The 20,503-nt window shown below is 40.8% G+C and overlaps 1 protein-coding gene across 5 annotated transcripts; it reads right to left on the bottom strand.

The window, feature by feature from the left end:
* On the bottom strand, positions 796-20,503 carry SLC13A5 (solute carrier family 13 member 5). Of its 5 annotated transcripts, XR_002443999.1 has the most exons (13): positions 20,183-20,502; positions 17,242-17,370; positions 16,304-16,440; positions 14,858-15,072; positions 13,311-13,482; positions 12,840-12,962; positions 12,091-12,303; positions 11,207-11,328; positions 10,793-10,911; positions 9,374-9,535; positions 8,005-8,142; positions 2,089-7,233; positions 796-1,249 (listed from the first exon to the last, which is right to left on the bottom strand). XR_002443999.1 is itself a non-coding variant. In XM_021415660.1 (12 exons), the coding sequence occupies exons 1-12, from the start codon at positions 20,285-20,287 to the stop codon at positions 7,105-7,107; spliced, it is 1,605 nt and encodes a 534-aa protein (XP_021271335.1). In that variant the 5' UTR covers positions 20,288-20,503; the 3' UTR covers positions 796-7,104. The 5 variants fall into 5 exon arrangements, 3 of the variants coding, with proteins under 3 accessions (XP_021271335.1, XP_021271334.1, XP_021271336.1); XM_021415660.1 differs by having other exon boundaries at positions 796-7,233; positions 12,091-12,144; positions 20,183-20,503; XM_021415659.1 differs by having other exon boundaries at positions 796-7,233.

Raw genomic sequence — 20,503 nt, 5'->3', positions numbered from 1 at the left:
CATCAAAGTTCACTTGTGGAGTTTCTCTGTAACTTTGTATTGTTAGGGCATAACCAGGTATCTTCCTTCTCACAAGACACATGACCCCCAGAATCTTTTCCCATCCTGGTTACGGGTCTGAAGTCAGCTGATAGGTTGTGGAAATACTGGGCACGTGCACTGGCAGCATAACTGCATGAGATATTTGTGCTGGTCTGTACATAACTCTGATCATGGGGTGGATCCTTCCATGTTATTTTTATCTCTGGATTCATCTTTGCCAAGGGACCAAGCCTGGGCTATTCCTCCCTGTGGTCATAGCCTGTGCTGAGAGAACTTTCAGTTAGCCTCTTCTCTGGGCCATGAAGCATATTCACTGGCTTTGCACTGCTAGAGATTTGAAGAACTGGCAATGGAATACACTTATTCTAGAAGTGATTTGCCACAAAATTACAGTTCAGCAAATCCAATCCAATTTATTTATTTAGCTCCAAAGGCAAAGCCAGGCTCCGAGGGATGCTTCTCTGTGTTCCTGATCCTTCAGCTCCAAGGAAGAGGAGCCTCAAGTACCCTAACAAAAATACACTCAGAATCAGTTTATTGTGCTCAGATTATGTAATATTACTGCTGGGTAATATTATAAAAACAAGTACAATAACAACAAAAACATCCCCTCTCCCCCCTTCAACCTGGATATCCTAATTCCTATTATCCATTCTTTTATACATTTATAGAAACCTTTAGACTACCAATCAATCTTTGATGGAAATCTTTAACCACAAGCCACATAATATACACACACTAACTACAAGGAGATTGTCATCCCAGTGTTTTAATCTCACATTTCCAAAGTTTCCAGGTCTTCTAATTATTTCTTTAGAGCTTACATAAAAATACATGAGGCAGAAAAAAAATCACTCCTGTTGCTGAATAGAAAGAGTCAGATATCTTGAGAGCTGTAGATCCAGATGTAACATATCCAGGATTGAGGAAATATTCACACCTCAGGCTTTGTGACAGGGCTACTTTTGCTATCAGTGGAATCACTGAAAGTAATAAGGAAGGCTATCTAAATCCACTCAGAATAAAACTTATGTACTATGGACTCAGAAATGAAATTTCCTTACACAAGAGTTAAAATAAGCAGAAAGAATTCTCCCCTCTCCGATTCCTTGAAATACCTTGAACCTCCTTCTTGAATCCACCTCCAAAGATCATATTAGCTCCTCGGGTGCTATGTTTCCCAAGGAGAAGTGTTATCGCTGCTTCCCTATGGGTAAACAGTACAGAATAAGGACACATTGCTGGGAAAGATAAGAAACAAGGATATATATATATATATTTTTTTTTTTTTTTGCTGGAAATGACAGTGTCATCTCCATTCCTTGACAACCATCCTTGCAAAGAAAGGCTCATTTTTTTATTTTGGAAAAGAGGGAAGATAACAGAAATAATTCCAGGCTTAGTCTTAAACCGCAGAATACTCATGACAGCTCCTCTGACATTTTCTTGCATGCTATAGTTTTTCCTGTTGTCTTTTCCCTAGAGTTATCTTAATAAATGCCACCAGAGATTCCACCTGAAAGTTGAATAGCTCCTGTCTGGAGCAACACATTATAGCAAATGTTATCCATAGTTTTTTTCCATTCAGGTAATATTCATCTTCTATGCCAGGAACATTCAACAGTGACAAGGAACATGGGTCTTGCCCCCATCTTGGACAGCAGTTTGGAATCTGTTTCCAGTTCTGGAAGAATAGTCAGAACAGTCTTGATTCTTAGAACTGCTTGCCTTCTACTTCTAAGTAAAAGAGCTGCAGCAGTGGCTATTAGCAGAGTGACTCCGACCATACACATCTTTGGTTAAACTCCTAGGTAAGAGGTTGCTAGATACAGTTATTACAGATGAATTAGATTCTTTCCAGGGGACCTTTACTGCAACAGTTCCAGCTTTTACTGCTCAAGATTGGTAGGTTGTGTAGTCTTCTATTTACAGAGTGACCCTGCTAGACAGGCTTTATAAATGCTTCACAAAGTACACAATATTAGAGCTCTCATCTACATAACACTAATCAATATAGGCAATATAGGCACTGCAGGCCAGTCTCACCTCTGGCAAATCATGGAGCAGGTCCTCCTGAAGGCTCTACTAAAACATATGAAAAATAAAGATGAGGTGATTGGTGGTAACCAACATGGCTTCACCAAGAGTAAGTCATGCCTAACAGACTTGGTGGCCTTTTATGATGGACTTACAGCATCAGTGGGTAAAGGAAGAGCAACTGATGTCATCTATCTGGACTTGTGCAAAGCGTTTGAAGCTGTCCTGAATGATATCCTAGTCTCCAAATTGGAGAAAAATTGATTTGGTGAATGGATCACTTGCTGGATAAGGAATCGGCTGGATGGTTGCACTCAGAGAATTGCGGTCAACTGCTCAATGGCCAAGTGGAGACTGGTGACAAGTGGTGCTCCTCAGAGATCAGTGCTGGGACTGGTGCTATTTAACATCTTTGTAGGAGACATGGACAGTGGGATCGAGTGCAGCCTCAGCAAGTTTGCAGATGACACCAAGTTGAGTGGTTCAGCTGACATGCTAGATGATCTTAAAGGTCCCTTCCAACCCAAACCGCTCTATGATTCTATCACTTATGCCTCCCAATACTTTTAGGGCCTTTTTTCCCATCTTTTCATTTCCACTCTTAGAGGTGATAAAGCTAGAGGAAAATAAAAACACCCTCGTAATTTTAATTCCTTGAAGCTTCTCAGGAGGCAGAGAATCCTGACCTTCTCCCTAACTATGTTTTACTGTGCAGATACCAACGTGCTGGTTGATCAATTAAAATGCAGTGCAATGGAAGAACTCCACAGTTGGAATAGCAGCTGCAGTGATATATATAAATTAGCAAAGACTGGAGAGGTGTTTCATGAAGGACATGTGCATCTAATTAACTCCTAGAATGCTGGCCATCATCAGTTCCTATCAGTCCAAAATGAAAACAAAACAAAACAAAACAGCTCCTAATAACTGGGCACTGATCACCTGCGGAAAAAAAAAGTCAAGATTTATTTATTTGAATACCTTTTAGACAAGGGTAAATCTCCCAGTATGAATTCCCAAAGGGTTGTTTTTAACTTGTGCATTTCCAGTATATTAGGGTGATATATTATGATTTGCTCTTATTGATCTAACTTACATATGTAGACAGTTATGTATGAAAAGAGACAAGGGTAAGCTCTGAAACAAGACATCGTAAGACAATTGAGGGTAAGTGGCTACTCTCAGGAAAGCCTTTTTTTTCCCCAGCTTTTGTTATAAGAGGAGCTAAAGCCTCCACCACCTTCAGAGGAAATTTTATTTCTGACTGTATGACCAAGGCAAACTATTGAAGAAAAATACATACTTGCTCCAGAAATAATCATTGTTTAATTGAAAAATGTTGTTAATTTCATTTCTGATGGAAAATTTTATATTCAACTTGCTTGCTAAAATATTTGTGAAGACCCAACCCATGTTATTGTTCACAAAGAACAGTTCACACATGTTAGTTGTTTTACTATCTGGTACACTCAGTTCTGTCAAGAGTATGGTCTGGCTATAAAATAATGTTTGGCTTGTCAATAAAATAATGTTTTATGAGGCTCACGTTCTGATCTGGATGAGTTTATGAAAACTCATTGAGAAGCTGAGTAATTTCATGTGGGTAAATAAAGTAAACACGGGAAGGATAACTCTTATATTTTTTTCTTACAGGAGGAATGGCCTCTTCCTTATGACCAGAACAGACAATCTATATTTACACTATAACTAATGGGCAACTGTTGACACAGTGACACAGAAAAAAAAGAAAACAACAACAAACTAGATGGGCAACAAAATATTTTTCACATAGTCGGATCTATTTTTAAAGACCTACCAAATACATTGCTTAGGAATTCCTAATCACCTTAGAGTAATGTGCTATGCCAACCTTTTACTTTCCAAACAATGTCCAAATGGCCAGGGCTGTAGTTTTGTCACATCACAAATGATAAAACAGGAACTATTTGCTGGTTCAATATGGCTGACTAACCTGTCCTAAGAAAGTCCATGCTAAGATACTCCTGTGCTTTCTTTTGCCTTTGGTGGTCAATGTTTTGAAGTGGGAGGAAAAGGGATTATTTTATGCCACTGTCTAAAGACAACTATCAACAATAAATGCCATGTAAGATGGAGATCTCTCCTGATACTTATCCTGTAGTGCTAGAAGACAAACATAACCTAGCTCCAGTAACAAAGCAATTGTCTTTGCATTACCTATTGTAAATAACACATTTATTTACTCAGGGCACAGGAGCAGGACGACATGCATGCTTGATACTGAAGAAAAATGTGTTCATGCCCATTATTCTGGAGACTTTGTACATTTCTTAAAAACCAGCTGTGTTTCTTAGATTCCTATCATCTTTTACTCTGGAATGAACAGGACAGCTTGCAGTGTATGCCACCGGCCTTGGTTCTGCCTGAGCATTTTCAAAGGTGGAAACTCAAGTTATCAATTAGTTGAGGATAACCATGAAGAAACCATTCATAAGTAGTTCTGAAGATAGTTAAAGCAGTGTCGAAATCTCTGCTTTGCACTGATTTTCTATGGTGTGTACCATTGTGGATCTTACTGGAGCAATACCATGCTACAGTGGAAGGTAATGCAGAAACAGGTGGTCCTCTGTGTCACACAGGAGAGAAAATTTGTGCCAGACAGAAGACAGTCCTAGTAATATTTTACTAGCCTGACTCTAATTCTGCAATTTGCCATTTAAACTGAATATACATCACTTATAGGATGTCATAAGGATGTCTCAGAGGGAATACTTGGGATCAGCAGGGCAACAAGGTGACACATCAAATGCACCACATTTGTCATAAAGTCAGAGTTCTTTAATCCACCATAAGTACTTTCCTCCCTGATCTGGCACTTCTGTCAATAACTCACCCAGTGTGACCATTCCAGAAAATAACATTTGTTTTCTGCTTGCATAACAACAGAAGAAAGCTCTTCCCTAGCTGAGATGAGGGCACTTTCTCCCCTTCAAGATACTTTCAGAACATTCCTTTCTGCATATGGGAGAGGGAAGTACATGTTCTACACCCTCAAGCTGAAACCATTTTGGGGGGAATTTGGATCTGTACAAATTGAGATAGGCAAGCTCCGTGTTACCCAACCACACAAGGACCACTGTATCTCACTTGCAACAGTGAAGATCAAACACTATGCAGTACCTGGCAGTGATGAAATGTCCTCATATTGTGAGGAAATAGAAAGCAAAAAAAGTCACTTTCTCAAATGCAGTTAGGTATCTACAGATGCAAGCTGGCATTAAGTGGTGATTTCCAAAGCACAGAAGGTGTTTAGTTGGTTCTGGCTTTACATCCTTCAAATGAATACTGTGATAACCTTCAGGTGGTGACCAATACCTGTGACCAAGCCATTTCTTGGCACTAGAACTGCTCTTTTCCTTAGACAAACTTTGCAAGTGTTTATCAACATGTCCTGTCTTTCCATGGAAGAGGTATGAGGCTGCACCATATGCAGCCAGCTGGGTAGACAGAATGCTGTTGGAGGTACCAGGAACAACAGTCAGCGGAGAGTTTATGTTGCTCAGCACCACTGAAGAAGTTTTCTGCTCAGAAAAGCACCTAGTGATCTTGTGGATATATACTTGACTCACTTTTAAAGGAAAAACATGAATATTTTCACAGTTATGTAATCAACATTCACGTTAATGATAAAATCATTAAATATCCTACAAACAATACTATGCTAGAGGCCAGATGTTGCATTTTTTTTCCTTAAGGAGGAGAATTACCCTCGAAGTTGAAATAAGTTGACCCTTATTTCCTCACAACATCCTATGAGGTAGATAAGTACTGTAACATCTTTTCAGAATGGGAAACAGAGACAAAAAGAGGTGAATTGACTTGCTTGAGGCTGTACAGCAAATCTAGAAACAAAACTTTGGTCATGATCATAGATGTCTCCACTGCAACACAATGCCTTACATCCCACCTTCATCTTCAAGGCTAAACAAACAACATTCACGTACAATGACAAGATACACCTAGTCCAACACTAATCTTTTGATAGATTTCAGCTTCAGAAATTACATGAACAGGTGCTACAATTTTGTCACAGGACCTGCATTCCAAAGTACACAATCAGCACAAGCCCTATTTTCTGGGCCCCTTATTTGCAAGGCCTTCAGTTAGATCCTTTCTCTTGCCTTGTTTCCACTTCAAAATTCTACAGTTAATTAATAAGGTGACTCAAGGGCTAATCCAGGGGTTTTCCCAATAGGTGTGAAGTCCTATGGTCCACCAATCATTTCCAAGTTGGCACTAGCAAAGCACTGGTTGGCATGTGAAACCACATCTACCTGGGGCCAAGGGAGGAAAGATTCCTAGCCCTGCCAGTGCCACGGTGCAAGAAACACGAAGCCAACATAGTTGCTCAAGACATCATCAGAATCAGAAGAAAGCTAGCATGGCATCACATTATCTTGACCCTCAATAATGATGTCTAAATGCTTTGAGATCTGGGAATGAAAACAAGGTGATGAAAAACATTTGCATGTTGACTTGGGAAGAGTCCACCACAAGGTAGAATCCAGACTAAAATATAACAAACTTTACACTAACTAAGTGACATCAGGAATTTCTCTGTACAGCCGCTGACTTGTTGATATACGTAGCAGTTAATTAATTGTCAGCTCTTAACTGGGTCCAATGACAATGATTTTCAAGTACATACCAGTGATAAAATAGTCCAAGCCATTTGATACAACAGCTTACCCTCTCTTTATTTAATAAAGTTAGATAAATTCTAAATCTTGACCTTGGTTGAAGATGCAGTGGATCACTTGATTGTACTTATGATCCAAACATATGATCCTTAGGGTTGCATAATTAAACAGCACATTTCGCTCCAGCATGACTGGAATGAGTTGGTTCGTACTTGATCTGATGTGTGACTCCCAGATGGTAGCACCTAACACTGGATCTGAAATGGTGACAAGACTCTAGTGCTTCAGGCAATAGGGAGTAAGATTAAGGGACCTTTTCTTGTATAACATATGAATTCTTCATTGCTCACTGACTAGTTGTGCTGTTTGCCCACGTTGGGAATGTGTCAAGCTCAAATATAGGTCTTCCCCATGTGTTGATTGCCAGTGTGACACAGAAGACTCCAATGATGTTCATTACTATTCCGGACCTAACCTGCAAGGATGACAGTCCAAACCAACAATGATAACCAAGCATCAGCACAGCAAGTTATAGCAAGGCATATTCGTACAAAAAAAAAAAAAAAAGGGGGAAAGAAACACAGTCAAATTAAAACACAGAAATAGCCGCAGTATCCACTGCCCCATGTTTTTGCTTAGGTAGAAATACCAGGGAACACACTGTCCAAAGCGTTTGAATGCTTTGCTACCCAACAGGTCTAGGAGATTTAATAGATGTTCAAGAAGTTGCTCTTATCAGTTAAAGAGTAACTTCTGTGCCCTTCAAGTCTTCAGTTAGAAAACTGGTAATGTTTGGATGTTCAGCACAGAACTTGGTACTGTGTGATCTACAGGCAACCAGAGGACCAAAGTCCAGGACAACTGATTGTTACCTTCTGCTTTCAGCTCTTTTATCTATCTTTGCCAAAGCCCCAGAAGACACTGGAAAGCACTAGCTGCATTTTAACCCCTTGGTGCTTAAGAGACTTACACTTGCCAGTTTCGAATTTCAATTGGACCAGATGGTATGTCTGCCAAAGTCTATGAGAAAGGTCATGTTACTGCAGAGATGGAAATCTTTACTGTAGTAAAGAGAAGGGCGTAAGGTGTTAGTTACAGTCCATAAGGGTGTAAGGTGTTAGTTACAGTCCATAAGAGCTCTCAGGTACTTTGGAAATACTAGGCCAAGAAAATTAAACTCTTGTCGTATTTCAGGATAAGTACAGTGGAGAACTTCACATGAGAGACCAGGCAGCTATCATCTTACCATGTCCAAAACCCGGATGTGGCCATAGGAAAACACTATTGCATTTGGAGGTGTTGCAACAGGCAGCATGAAGGCAAAGGAAGCACTCAGAGTACCAGGCAGCATAACATACAAAGGATGGATCTTGACAGATGCTGCCTGCAACAAAACAAAGAGAGTCATCGCGCTAGAAGTGTTCCAAAGAAAAAGAGAACATTTCCCAGACCTCTGAGACACACAGGTTCAGTTAATTCCCTGGTATTACACCACCAGAGTAATTTTCAAGCATTTTATTATGGAATCTACACGTGCTTAAAGATAACTTTGGTCTCTCCCTTTCTGCCACAGTACTTAGAAGAATGTTTGATTCTTTCTTGTTGTTTATTTTGCTCTATGGTATAATTTGGACTTCTGGTCAAATTTACCCAGCAATCTTTTCTTTGACCTTGGACTGCATTTTTGGAGTGTTTGCGGGGTTAATACAGGGATGGAACTATAATTACAAAGCATGGGGAGTACCACTTTTAGACATTACATGAACTTTGTGGGACTCAGAAGTGAAGTGACTAGTAGCACAGCACCTTCATTTGAACAATTCTATCCTGATTAAATGATTTAGAATAAAGTGGTTGTACTTTCCAAGTTAAATAACAAAATATTCTATTTTTTTCCTTCGTGCTTGCATTTCCATTCCAGTTAGAAAAAGCAGCAACTGCAACTGCTTCTAGAGCAAAACTTACCAGGTTTTCCTCCCTAAGGTTTAAAATTGTTCCATCTTAATACAGAAAATGATATATTTCTAATATCAGGCCCACCACTTTCTGTATTCTAGTGTAAATGATGAAGATAAAGGAACCATCCAAAGGGATGAATAGAAGAAAGTGGTGGATATTTTTGTTTGTTTGTTTGTTTTAGATTTTCCAGTTCTGAGTTGATGGTTCAAATACAAAGTGACCAGAAATAACTGATGTAGTGTGATTTGTATTAAAAAAGTGACTCTCACTTCACTTTCTCCATGGCCAATGGGCGCTCCTTATGGCAGTCTTGAAGTGGCTTCCTGAATTAGCTTCCTCCCCCAGGAAGCTGGTATCTCAGACTTCAGGTGTATGGATAGGACAAACTGGATTAAGTTTGCATTCCTACTGCCTGTCTGCTTACAATGTTATAAACATAGTAGTGATGTTAGGGATATAACTTTGACTCTATCTACCAACACCAGATTAAGTCACTGTCCATTATGGTATACTGTCAGATGGACAATTTCGTTACTGAATTTCAGAGTAACATTAGAGCAACATTCAAGGTAGTAAATATGATACTGTTTTGCCACTAGAGACTGTTTACTCCCCATCTGTCAGTTGACAGCATAACAAGATGGAAGTAATCTTACCATGGATGAAAAGACAGGTAGGAAGAGGGTGGCTGTGGCAACATTACTGGTGCATTCGGTGAAGACAGCTATAATAAGGGAAAGTACCGTTGCAATGGACCAGGGTGGAATAGATCCCAATGGAGTCATTTGATGACCCAGCCAAGCTGAAAGCCCAGAGTTCTGATAAGAAAAAAAGGGGTTTTTTTTTGTGAGGTTTAGCAGCCCTGGCTCATGAGCAGAAAACTCATTATGTGTAATGTTCCTAACAAATAATGCTAAATGGCTCCCAAATTATATAAATGCCCCTCATGAAAGTACAATAACCTGTCACAAACACTAAAAGGAATTCCTTGCCAACTGGACATAACATTCAGCCACACTTTCCTGATTTTCCTGGAACCCAAATACTTGTTCATGTTTTGGTTACAATTTTTTTTTTTTTTTTTTTGCTAAGCAGAAATAAATATTGCTGAGACTACCGCAAATACTTAATGAATTACTCACAAGGTTCCTAGAATGCATTTTCAATGTTTCTGAAGATAATAATGCTATATGAGTATTCTACAGTATGAACAAAGACAGCAATTGATTCAAAGAGCTTACAGAGCCTTTGACTTGATAGCTTGTATTGTTCCATATCTTTAATAATGCACATATGGTGAATGTAAATGAATGTAACGGACCAGAGTTTAATTTACCCCATTGTTTAAAAACTGTCTAGGCACAAAACTTAGATCTTACGAACTTCCGAATACGAACTTCCCCAGAGCATGACACTCTTGATATCTAAGGGTATGACTTTGATGCACCTTAGTACAATGAAGTAAAGAGCATAGTTTGCCTCAAGATCCTTTCCTGTTTGGAGAGTTCAGCTGCCTTTTCTGTGAATTTATGACCACAGGATCAAACAATGGGCTTACGGAGCGTAGCATATTGCCCGGCAACAGCCATTTACAATAGATTCAAGAAATCCCATTGTATGTGATTTTTGAAAACATCTACCCACAATCATTTTCTTCCTGACCTGTTCAGAAATAGTTTGGTTTAAATGTGAAGATTTATGCCCTTTAAACAAACCTCAAATCGTTCTGGAAATCTTACAAATGTTATTTATGCTTCTATTTTTTCTAGTCAGGGATGGGATCAGGATGACAATACAAATAAGAAAGGCTGCTCTTCTTGTCTGTCCAGCCAGTGAAGGTCCCAAGCCATCCAAGGCTCAGATAAATTAGATAAACTTGATCAGTGCAAGCAAGTTCCTGAAAAAGAGGCAGAAACATTCACCTTTCCTCTGAATTTTTGCTAATTTGTGTCTACCTCCAGATGCAAATATTTCTACTGAGTTTGGCTTTGGGTGCATGCCCAGTAATACAGGACAGGAAAACAAACCAGGGAAGTCCACCTCTGAGTTAGAGAAAAACAAATGTCAGAACATACTGCACTTGCATCAGCCAAAGCAAAACCTCCTCCCAGCAGCAGCACAATGCTCCAGGGCATCTTCCTCTGAACCACATTCCAGTCTAGCAGCGGGGCTGATAAAAATGGCTTTTTAATATCTGAAGTGAGAAATGAGAAACAGAATATATTTCAGGAGAGTGAAGACATTTTGTCTCCAGTTCTTTAAGATACAAGGGGAAGGTCCAGCAGGCAGAGGTATGTCACTGAGAAACCTGCACACATAAGAATAAGGATAACACATACAAGCAGGGAGCTTGCCCCAGCCCTGCCCAGCATGTTTGTGAAATAAGCTACCCTGAAATGCAAGAAATGCATGCAAATCAAGACTATGTTTCTAACATGTTAGCTGGAATGGAGTAACTTTCACAACATTACAATGCCTCTGTTAAATACCTTCTTCAGTCTGTTCAAGATCAGACATGCTTGAATTCCAGCCCACGAATTTGGGTTTATTAGCAGGAAGGATGAACAGTAGAAGGGCAATAAACACAGCAGGAGCAGAATCAGTGATATATCTAAAGAAGAAAAGAGAAGATAGCTTAGAAAATAAGACATCTGTCTTCCAGAAGATGGCTGCCTTCCAGCATTGAAATCAGTGTTCCTTGTCATTCTATTTGGGGTCTATATATTGGCAAAACAGATTGCTAGTTCATGACTGAGGTATCTTAGACCTGCCACAGCACGAACATCATAAATGAAATCAGCCATAATACACATTAATAATCAAAATCACATATGAAAATAGCTCCCGTGGGCACAGTTACTTCTCTGGGAGGAAGCCAAGACTCAAAGACTGTATTCCAATGATTTGCCAGAAAATTACCTGAAAGATTTTCCCATCACACATTTTATGTTTTATGTCATGCCACATTATATAACATTAGGTGAAGAAGCTATTCAAAGCAAAGAATGGATTTCCCAGTGGTTTCTATACATGCTATTTCTTAGAGATGATAATACCAAATACTTAAACACCACAGCTAATTGTAACTCACGCAAAAAAAACACTGGCATGTACTTCCACGTGACACAGACTAGCATTGCAGAATTTTATCTTTAGGAAGCTCAGCTTGCTCCATGTCCCAGTGTTCAGCCTTCATTGCAATACAAACTGTTTGACAGTTTGTAGATCTCACGCACGAGAGAGAATACAGCCCAGCAAACACAAATTCAAATACGGTTGGAATGAGTGACCCCCCGGTCAAAACAGAATGTAAGAGAAGGGGAATCTGATTCACATCCAGGGGAGTATGGGATGAAAAAACCTCAAAACTTACTTTTCTCCTTCTGGGAAGAGCCTGCTAGCCCACCCTTTTACAAAGCCTGGGTGTCTGGAAAACCACAAGAGAACCAGCAAAGCAAACATTACGAGGACATTGAATTCAGCATAAGACATAGGGCCTAATTTCTTCATTTCTGCTTTCAGCACGTTGTATGCAGCTTTTTCTTTAGCAGTTCTCACTGTCCCACATCCCCAGCTTTTTTTAAAGCTTTAAGAAAAGGGAGAAGAAAACACTGTAAGCATTAACACACTAGAGGAATTTACCATGCTTTCCACACTGAAGTGGTCCCTTCTCTGGACAGGCACAGGCTAAAGCAGAGGCCAGGAACAGATAAATGACAGCAGTGTCAAAGTATTTCACAAGGACATGTAAAATTTCACAGAAAAATGGAGTCTGTGAATGGATGTAAGTCTGTCCAATTTGGTGCAACCTAGTATGAAAAATTCAGTGTTGAATCTAGGGCAGCAAAATATATACGAGCTCTTCTAGGACTGAAATTCTCAGATTTTAAATTGAAAAAGGCAATTTTGTCTGAACATTAAGAATGTCTTACACTTTTGCCCTAGTGTGACTCTCCCCAAACATAAAAGGTTTCCAAACTTCAAAAGTTGCTGTGAAATGCAACTGCTTCCAGTTACAGAATGAATAACTTGTCAGTGCTTTTGTTTTATCCAGAAATTTGTGAGTGACCTGATCTGCATTAGCTGTGTGGCTTACATGATATCAAGTAGTTAAATGCTTACTTGAATCCCATGAAGGAGCACTGTAGCCAAAGCCAGGCTAATACCAACATCAGAATCATGTTTGGGAAGGCAAACCCAAACCAGGAAGCAAAATTCACAACATCATTATTGTTGGGGTATAACCTGAAAAGAAAAATGCTTTCTGTATTAATGTCAAAGCATTTAGTAATCTGCCCACCCATTTTACTTGAAAAAGAGGAAGCAGAAGAACCAGTATCTAATATCCAGCCAGCTGTCTGTCAATTACCAGCAAGCATTTCTAAGTTTCTCAGGAGATCTACAGTAGCATCACACAGCTGCCTAAAAAGTGCTAGAGCAGAAAAATAAGGCCCATCTATACATATTTCTCACTTTCAGTTCATCAGCTGGTTACTGAATAGTTTAACAACTGAAATGGCTAACTATGACTTTAATGAGTCGGTCACAAAACTGTATGGCAGTAAAAGTAAAGAAACAGCAAGAATGACTTACTGATTCATCTGGCCTTTCAATACCATGTTTGGCCCTGTTCCAGTGAGTGTTGCAGTTCCTCCAATGCTAGCAGCGTAGCACACACACAGTGTCATTCCCTTACATATACGTTTCTTCATTTTCTTTTCCTCAGAAGATCTGGTGCCATCAGGGACTTGTCCATTGCTTATGACTAAACACAAAGAACATGACTTGCCTCAGGTGAAGTTAGGGAGGTATGAGGTTCAGGTCAGGACCCACAGGCTCAGTTCTGCCAGTTTGTGCATGCCACTTATTTCAATTAAAAAACCCCACAGAGTACGGCCCCAAACATTTCAGAATTGTATTTAAGAGGTGCTGAGGTGAAAGGTTGATAATCTGACTCTACATGATCCAAGGGTGCTGCTGCCCATCTCGGTGCCACAGTTTCTTAGCGGCAATTTCCTATTTCACAGAGAGGCTTACCATCACCCAGATACTGTAGTCACGAGAATCCTTTCAATACCACAGTAAGAACCCAAGAAGTTTTAGCAGCTGCAAATACGACAGAAAAGAAAAAAACAAAAACAAACCCACCCCAAACATAATTCTGGCCTGGCACAACTGTTAAGATTAGTATGTTACATCAGTTTTCATCAAGGGTGAAATTTTGCTGCTGTGTCCCCTTTTCTCTGAGATTAACAATTTAATCCTGAAGTCTGACTAACTGAGTAAGACGATGAATTTATAGTAATTACAACCAATTCAACAATACCTAAGGGTATTCTTCACACAAATTTGTTGCCTTCATTGCATGTTAGACGTAAATTAAGAAGCAAAGCCAAGTAGTTCCTTCTAAGTGTACAGAAATCCAGCAAAATTATCTCTAGTCTAAGTGCAGAAGTTTTTAAGACTCGAGAATCAACACTAAAAACAGCATTGGAAAACATGAAAAATTATCTCAATGCAACTGTTTGGAAGATAGAAATGAGAAAACCCACAGAGCACTCTCTGACCTAGTAGCATTCTCTTGAGCTAGCGTGAGTTACATAAACACATGCAATTGTGCCTGAGCTTTACACAACCATTGTGCATTCTCCCTTCACTAGTGAGGTAAGACATCACACAACCAAAAAGCAGAGATCACTGCTGTATCTCAGCTATGCTTCCATAGTCCAAACAAATATGGCAGTCGAGTCAACATCATTACGGGGCAACGATTGGCACACGTGAACTTCCTCATACACTGCATCTTCCACAGACATATAGTCCTTCTGTCCCAGGCAGAAGGTTTGAAGTGTGGAACATGGTATGCACTACCAGTCTTTGAACTCATTCTTGCACACAGTCACACAGGGAATCATGGCTGATCAACCTGCTAATTCAGTGAAATCAGATCTCCATGAAAATCCCCAAGACAATTCTTCCTCCTCTGAAAGAGAAAGGCATCACAGATGGATATTCAATAATATAGCCCTCTGTACCTCTGTACTAGCACAACAGAGTAGTGAAATTGGAGGGACCAAATATGTGAGCTCTGAGTGTAACAAATTCAGTGGAATCAACTCATTCCTTTAGCAGGCCCTTACCCTGCACTGGAGTGGGATCTGATGCATTCTTTTCCTCCAGCTCAATCACTGTATTTGTTTGGCCAGTTGCTTGTTCCATCATGGTCACATCATACTCTGTGTTGTCCATTTGATCCAGGACAGCCTGAACAATGGGAACCATCATAGCAGTGGTGGCTGTATTACTTATCCACATGGACAGGAAGGCAGTGACTATCATAAACCCCAGCATGAGGCTGAAAAGAGAGGAACAGGCAGAGGAGAAAGGAGGAAAAAAAAGACACTGCTAGGCTTTGTAGTTACTGTAATTTAGAGAGCAGAGTCCAGACAGGGATGCGTGTAGTCTCTGATAACACAAAGCAGGGACAGATTCCCTCCTAGCTCTGTCACCTTCACTGAAGGAATCTGAGAAAGGCATTTAGCTCCTTGATCTGTGCACGATTAAGTCTGCACCACCTTGTTCCCAGTGGCAAGAACCCAGAATTTATCCAGATTAAAATAAAATGAAATGGCAGTTCTGTGGAAGTGAACCATAAAACTGTGTTCCTTCCCTGATTATTGCCATTATGATTGAAAACTATGCTTTTGGATCTTGTAAACTTGGCTTTATCTGTAGATGCAAACTAATGGATACTGGATGCTCTTCACCACCACCACCTCTGTAACACTTAACTCTGGCCATGTAACTGGCACCACTTAAGCATGACAGAATGAGCACATGGCTTTTAGGTGAGGACCATGTCTCCATTCACACAGATGTTGGTGGGGATCCTGCCTCACTGATGACTTCAGGTCATGATAAAAGGATTTCATAGGAACTGTGAATGCCAGCACATACAGTAACAGCTCAGCTGGGTAGCAACAATACAGGTGAAATCATAGCTTTGTAGATGTACAGAGATTCAGCCTACAACAAGAAGGAAGAGAATGATTTATCTCACCTGTCTTCAGACAGGAAGAACCCAGCCATTTGGATTCCACTCAGATACTTACTGCTTTGCAGTTGATAAACACTTTTGTGCATGAATCATTTGCCCTATTTTAGACAAGTGGGACAGCTTTTTCCTTTTTGATGACTATACAGCCAGTCTAGCTATTTGAATCTGAAGTGAATGCTTGTGTTTGGAAAATTGAATTCCGCTGAATAATCTTATCCAAGAATCAAAGCATGGACCCAATGGGAAATGTAAGAGACTGTAGAGACTGGTGCTGTCATAAATATGAAAGTATTTTCACCCCATTCAAGTTAGCTAGCAAACTGCAGTCCTCCCAGGTGTCCTCCCATTACGATGTTTTTGGCTAAAGGGCAAATAAACTGTTCCTGAAGAAGACGTCACCTCTGGAAACTCTGTACAAGTGCAGCAAAAGAGCTTCTTGGAGCTTCTCTCTTCTGCTGACTATTGAACACTATACCTAGGTCTCTGCTAAACAGACACAGGTAAAGAAGAGCTAATGTAACGTTCTTACAGTGCAGGCTTCACCCCAAGAATCAGCAGGACTCTCAGCGCAATCCTTTTGTGAAGATTCCACTGTTCAACAGAAATTGCAACAATCAGCCCTCCAACAAAGAGCATGTTTGTGTCATTTAGATACTGCAAGCACACCTGTAAGACAAAGAAGATAGATCAGGGGACCAAATCGTGCCTCTTGCTAGCTTCACTAGTATATCCTGCCTTCCTCTCAAAACCATTTAGTGCATCAGGCCTCACCCCAACATTGTCAGAAAGAGCAGTGGCAGCCTTAGAACTGCCTCCAGATTCCAGAACTCTTGATTCCCTTTTCTAGTGCTGAACAGCCTAAACTGAAAAAAAGATTGGTACTGGCTCAAAGTATTACATAAGTACTAGAAATGCTAAGCTCCAAAATAGATTTCCCAGCACCTTTAACAACCTCACCCATCCTAACTAGCTAGCTGGCCAACAGTAAACCTGAGCTACAGTACCTAAATGCAGGGTCTCTCTCTTGGGCTAAAGCACTACCCTTCCACTAGCACAAACAGCCAATTATCCTTTAGCAGCATGAACTTCAAAGAGGACACAGTGTACTTGCTGGCATTGCACTGTCTACTCTGCCAGAGGAAGTTTGTCTCATGCATTTTGAAATCTCCCAGAAGATGTTAGCAGTGCTCTCTAACTGGGTGGGTTTTGAACGTACAAACTGCTGGCACTATTGGGATGTTTTCCAGCAGGATCCATGCCTGGAAGACCTTTCCCTCTACCACCCCAAGCCCCACATCCTTAATATTTTGGGAAAATACATATTTAGTTCAGCATCTTCCCATACCACAACCCTGCTCAACATGTTCAAAAACAGCACCACAGAAATGGAGTGCTTTCCTACCGATGGGGATCACAGCAGTAGATATCCCTTTATCAGATATGGATGGAGTAAGAACTGTTCCTTACTGATTTAGAGCTCTGAACTCCGAGCAGAGGGAAAAATACCACTGGCATAAGGGAAGTAACAGCCAGTGGGATAACTTCAGTGCACCAGTACACAGCCATGATGATGATGATATATGCACATTTGGCTTCCTGCAATATAATGGAAGGCACATATAAGCATTGAAAACTATTCTTACAGACAAGAAACACACTGCTATCTCTTTTAATGGGACCAAACACTCAATTGTCTATAGCTTAACAAGTTATGCAGAAATTGGTAGCAGGGACACAAGGATTTAAACTTGTACATTTTAAGTCTTGTTCAGAAGTCACTTGCATAAAAAAGTCTTTTTGACCATGGTGTGTTTTCTAATGCATTCACATAAAACGTAGGGCATGAAAAAAACAAACCTTCCACAGCTAGGTAAGTATAGTTTGCAGTGTGCAATTACCTCTTGGCAGCTGAGGTAAGCAGATTTCACATCCGGGTGCCAAGAATTTTTAACAGTGTTTGAGATTTGGGCATTTATATTTTTAGTTAACTATTTTTAAATGGATGCCTGAATTTCTTAGTAAAGATGAGAATTTCCTAGTATAGATGAGTAGACTGATTGACATTCACATGTATTTGAAGCATGTCTTAGTAATACACTTGAACCCAGAAACATTGTCACTGAACAATTTAGAAGTAAAATTCTTACCATTTAGAATTCTTGCCTTTTTTTTTTTTTTTTGAGTTGCTAAGGCCATATTAGATATTAACTTGCTTTCCCAAATCATACTGTGTTTATCTGATAAGAGGATTCCCTCATCCCCTGTTGTAACGTGACTCTTTATACCACTGGTCATGCATTTCTCTAACCTAGGCTTCCTTGGTTTGTACTTTCAAAACTGTTAGGAGAAGCAAGCATTCATTAGCCTACAGTAAACAGTAAACGGTGTTTTAAAGCTTTAGTCAAAGCGTTCTGTTCACAGTTTGTTCATATTTAGGGTATGTGTTTATAGGATCTGATTCTAATGGACAAGTGGGACTTTATTGCAAAAATAGATGGTGTTACAGGGATATTTAAAAACTGCTGTAAGGTTATATTTATAAACAGGGATGTATTTTTCTTCTTTTTTAAAAAAAGAAAGAACAGTCTAGGAATCAGTAAGTAATTATTAATTGTAAGTAATTTTTTTTCAGGTTTAGAGGAGATTAATTGCAGGACAAGTTTTGAAAGAAATGTTTATTTAGAGACTAGAAGATATCAGACAGATCCTATTTTAATTTCTTAATAAATATGAGATGAGCTTATGATTGAATTTAAGCTGTACAACAGTAACTAAGTGCAAGAAGAGACTGCAGTTAATCTTTAGACAGGATGAAAGACATGCAAACAACTCTAGGAGAATATTACTTTGAACAAAACTCACAGAAAAAGCTAGTTTTGTACAGTGGAGAGTAAATAATTTACATGAAGTTCAAAAATACAGCCATGTTTATAAATTAACTCAAACAACCATAGTCAATTTGAACAACCAAAGTTCTGAGATTAAATAAGTAGCTGTATCCACATCTATATACGTCTGTGATTTATGGAAACAGTCATAAAATATTTCCTTGGTGTCTCTGTACAACCCAGAGCAATCACTCTGGCTTGCCTTCTCACTGAGAGCTGAAAAGCAGCCACCGTTGGAAATGGTACTCTGCCATTGCATAATATTGTAAGTTCCCAGATAAGACTGATGACACAATATTCCTACAATTACTGGAAAACTGAAGAGATACTCTTTTTTTTTTTCAGGAAATAGTCCTAGAATTGATCACAGTAGTGCCTAACAGCCAGAAATTCCTCTCCTCAAGGCACCAGCATTCAAGCGAAGAGCAAGGCTGTTATTAGACAGGTAAGCCAGAAGGGCTGGCAATTTTGTTTGTAAACAGGTTTAAAATACACCTGCACAACACTTTTTCTGTAGTTTAAAATATATGGAGCAATACACTCAGAAGAAAGACTGCATTTAGCCCTACAATACCTAAAGCCCTAATAGGTGAAAATACTGTAAACAGAGGTTTCACATTTTTCCAAGAATGCTACAAGGTTTTAAAGATAAAACTCTTTGGTAGATCATTCCAGCTTTATGCTGGTGTAACTGCGCTGAAAGAAAAGGAGCTGTCACACCCCCATCACCAGAAGATGGATGCAGAGTACACTACATTCAAAACCATCTTACAATCACTGCGCAACACACAGTGCATGGCTTCCTATTGCTTCACTGGATGAAGAATGGCACTCAGGAGCACTCTTAAAAGCATCTTAGTGTCTCAGCAGCACGCCTAGAAAGCCCAGAAGTCCCGTCTTTCAGTCCTCTAACTGCCCACGGACAGTTATTCCTAGATAACCTGGAGTGCAATTCTACATGTCCAAGCCAGCTATGCATGTATTTATCTCTGGGTCAAAAAGAATTGGATCTGATTTGCAAGACGGGCTGAGTCTGTGGGAGCCCAAGTCCTGGCACTGGCATATCCCTTTGGATGAACACATGGGCCTGGAGCTCCCGTTTTGGGCTCCTTATGTGAGCTCTGCTGCCTAGCACCAGCACCATTTGAAGATCATTAGGAGCAAAAGCAGTAGAACACATCCCTAAGCCCTAGGACTGTGAGGCTGCACAGAAACTCCTCTGGGACAGGGTGCCGGGAAGGTGCTACTTCAGCACCCGCTCAGGTGATGAAGGAGAAACAGCGCCAGGGACGGAGCGGGCAGCGCAGTGCACAGGGACCGCCTGCTCTGGGGGGGGTCCCCACACGAGGGAGGCGAGCAGGCTGGGCGCCCAGCAAGGCCGAACCGCGCCTGTCTGCCGAGCTGGTTCAGAGGCAGCTATGGGGCTCGGCCCTGTGGGCGAAGAGTGGGTGGGCTCCTTCGGGGCAGCGGGGTCCGGACCTGGAAGACCGCACTCCTGCATGGACCCCGTAGGCACTTACCCGCGTGGGCACAGTGACTGGCAGCGGCAGCAACAGCAGCGGCGCGAACAAGAAGATGGCGAAGGACCGGTACCTCAGCAGGGGCCGCGGGCACGTCGGGGCCATCTTCTGTGGGGAGAGAGAGAGAGGGCGCGAGCAGCACGGCACTCGCCTCCCGCCGCTTTAAGTAGTGGGCGGCAGGGCCGCAGCGGGAGGGACATGGCGGGGGGCGACGCGACCCGCCCGCGCCCTGACGGGACACCGGGTCCGCCCGCGCCTGGATGGGACAGCTCCCGCCCTGACGGGGCCGGGCTTGCGCGGAGCGGTGCGTACACGGCCCAC

This window comes from Numida meleagris, chromosome 18 (genome assembly GCF_002078875.1).
Source record: "Numida meleagris isolate 19003 breed g44 Domestic line chromosome 18, NumMel1.0, whole genome shotgun sequence".
Lineage (NCBI taxonomy): Eukaryota > Metazoa > Chordata > Aves > Galliformes > Numididae > Numida > Numida meleagris.
Note: the sequence above shows the minus strand (reverse complement) of the source record. Positions and strands in the feature narration are given on the sequence as shown.

What these genes read in the sequence shown, in the direction of transcription:
- SLC13A5 (XM_021415659.1), bottom strand. Translation starts at nt 20,287, where the DNA reads ATGGCCCCGACGTGCCCGCGGCCCCTGCTGAGGTACCGGTCCTTCGCC. An exon ending in GAGTTCAGAGCTCTAAATCA is followed by an intron (nt 16,441 to 17,241) that starts GTAAGGAACAGT and finishes TTTGTCTTACAG; the next exon opens with GTGTGCTTGCAGTATCTAAA. An exon ending in CTTGGGGTGAAGCCTGCACT is followed by an intron (nt 15,073 to 16,303) that starts GTAAGAACGTTA and finishes CTCTCTTTTCAG; the next exon opens with CCTCATGCTGGGGTTTATGA.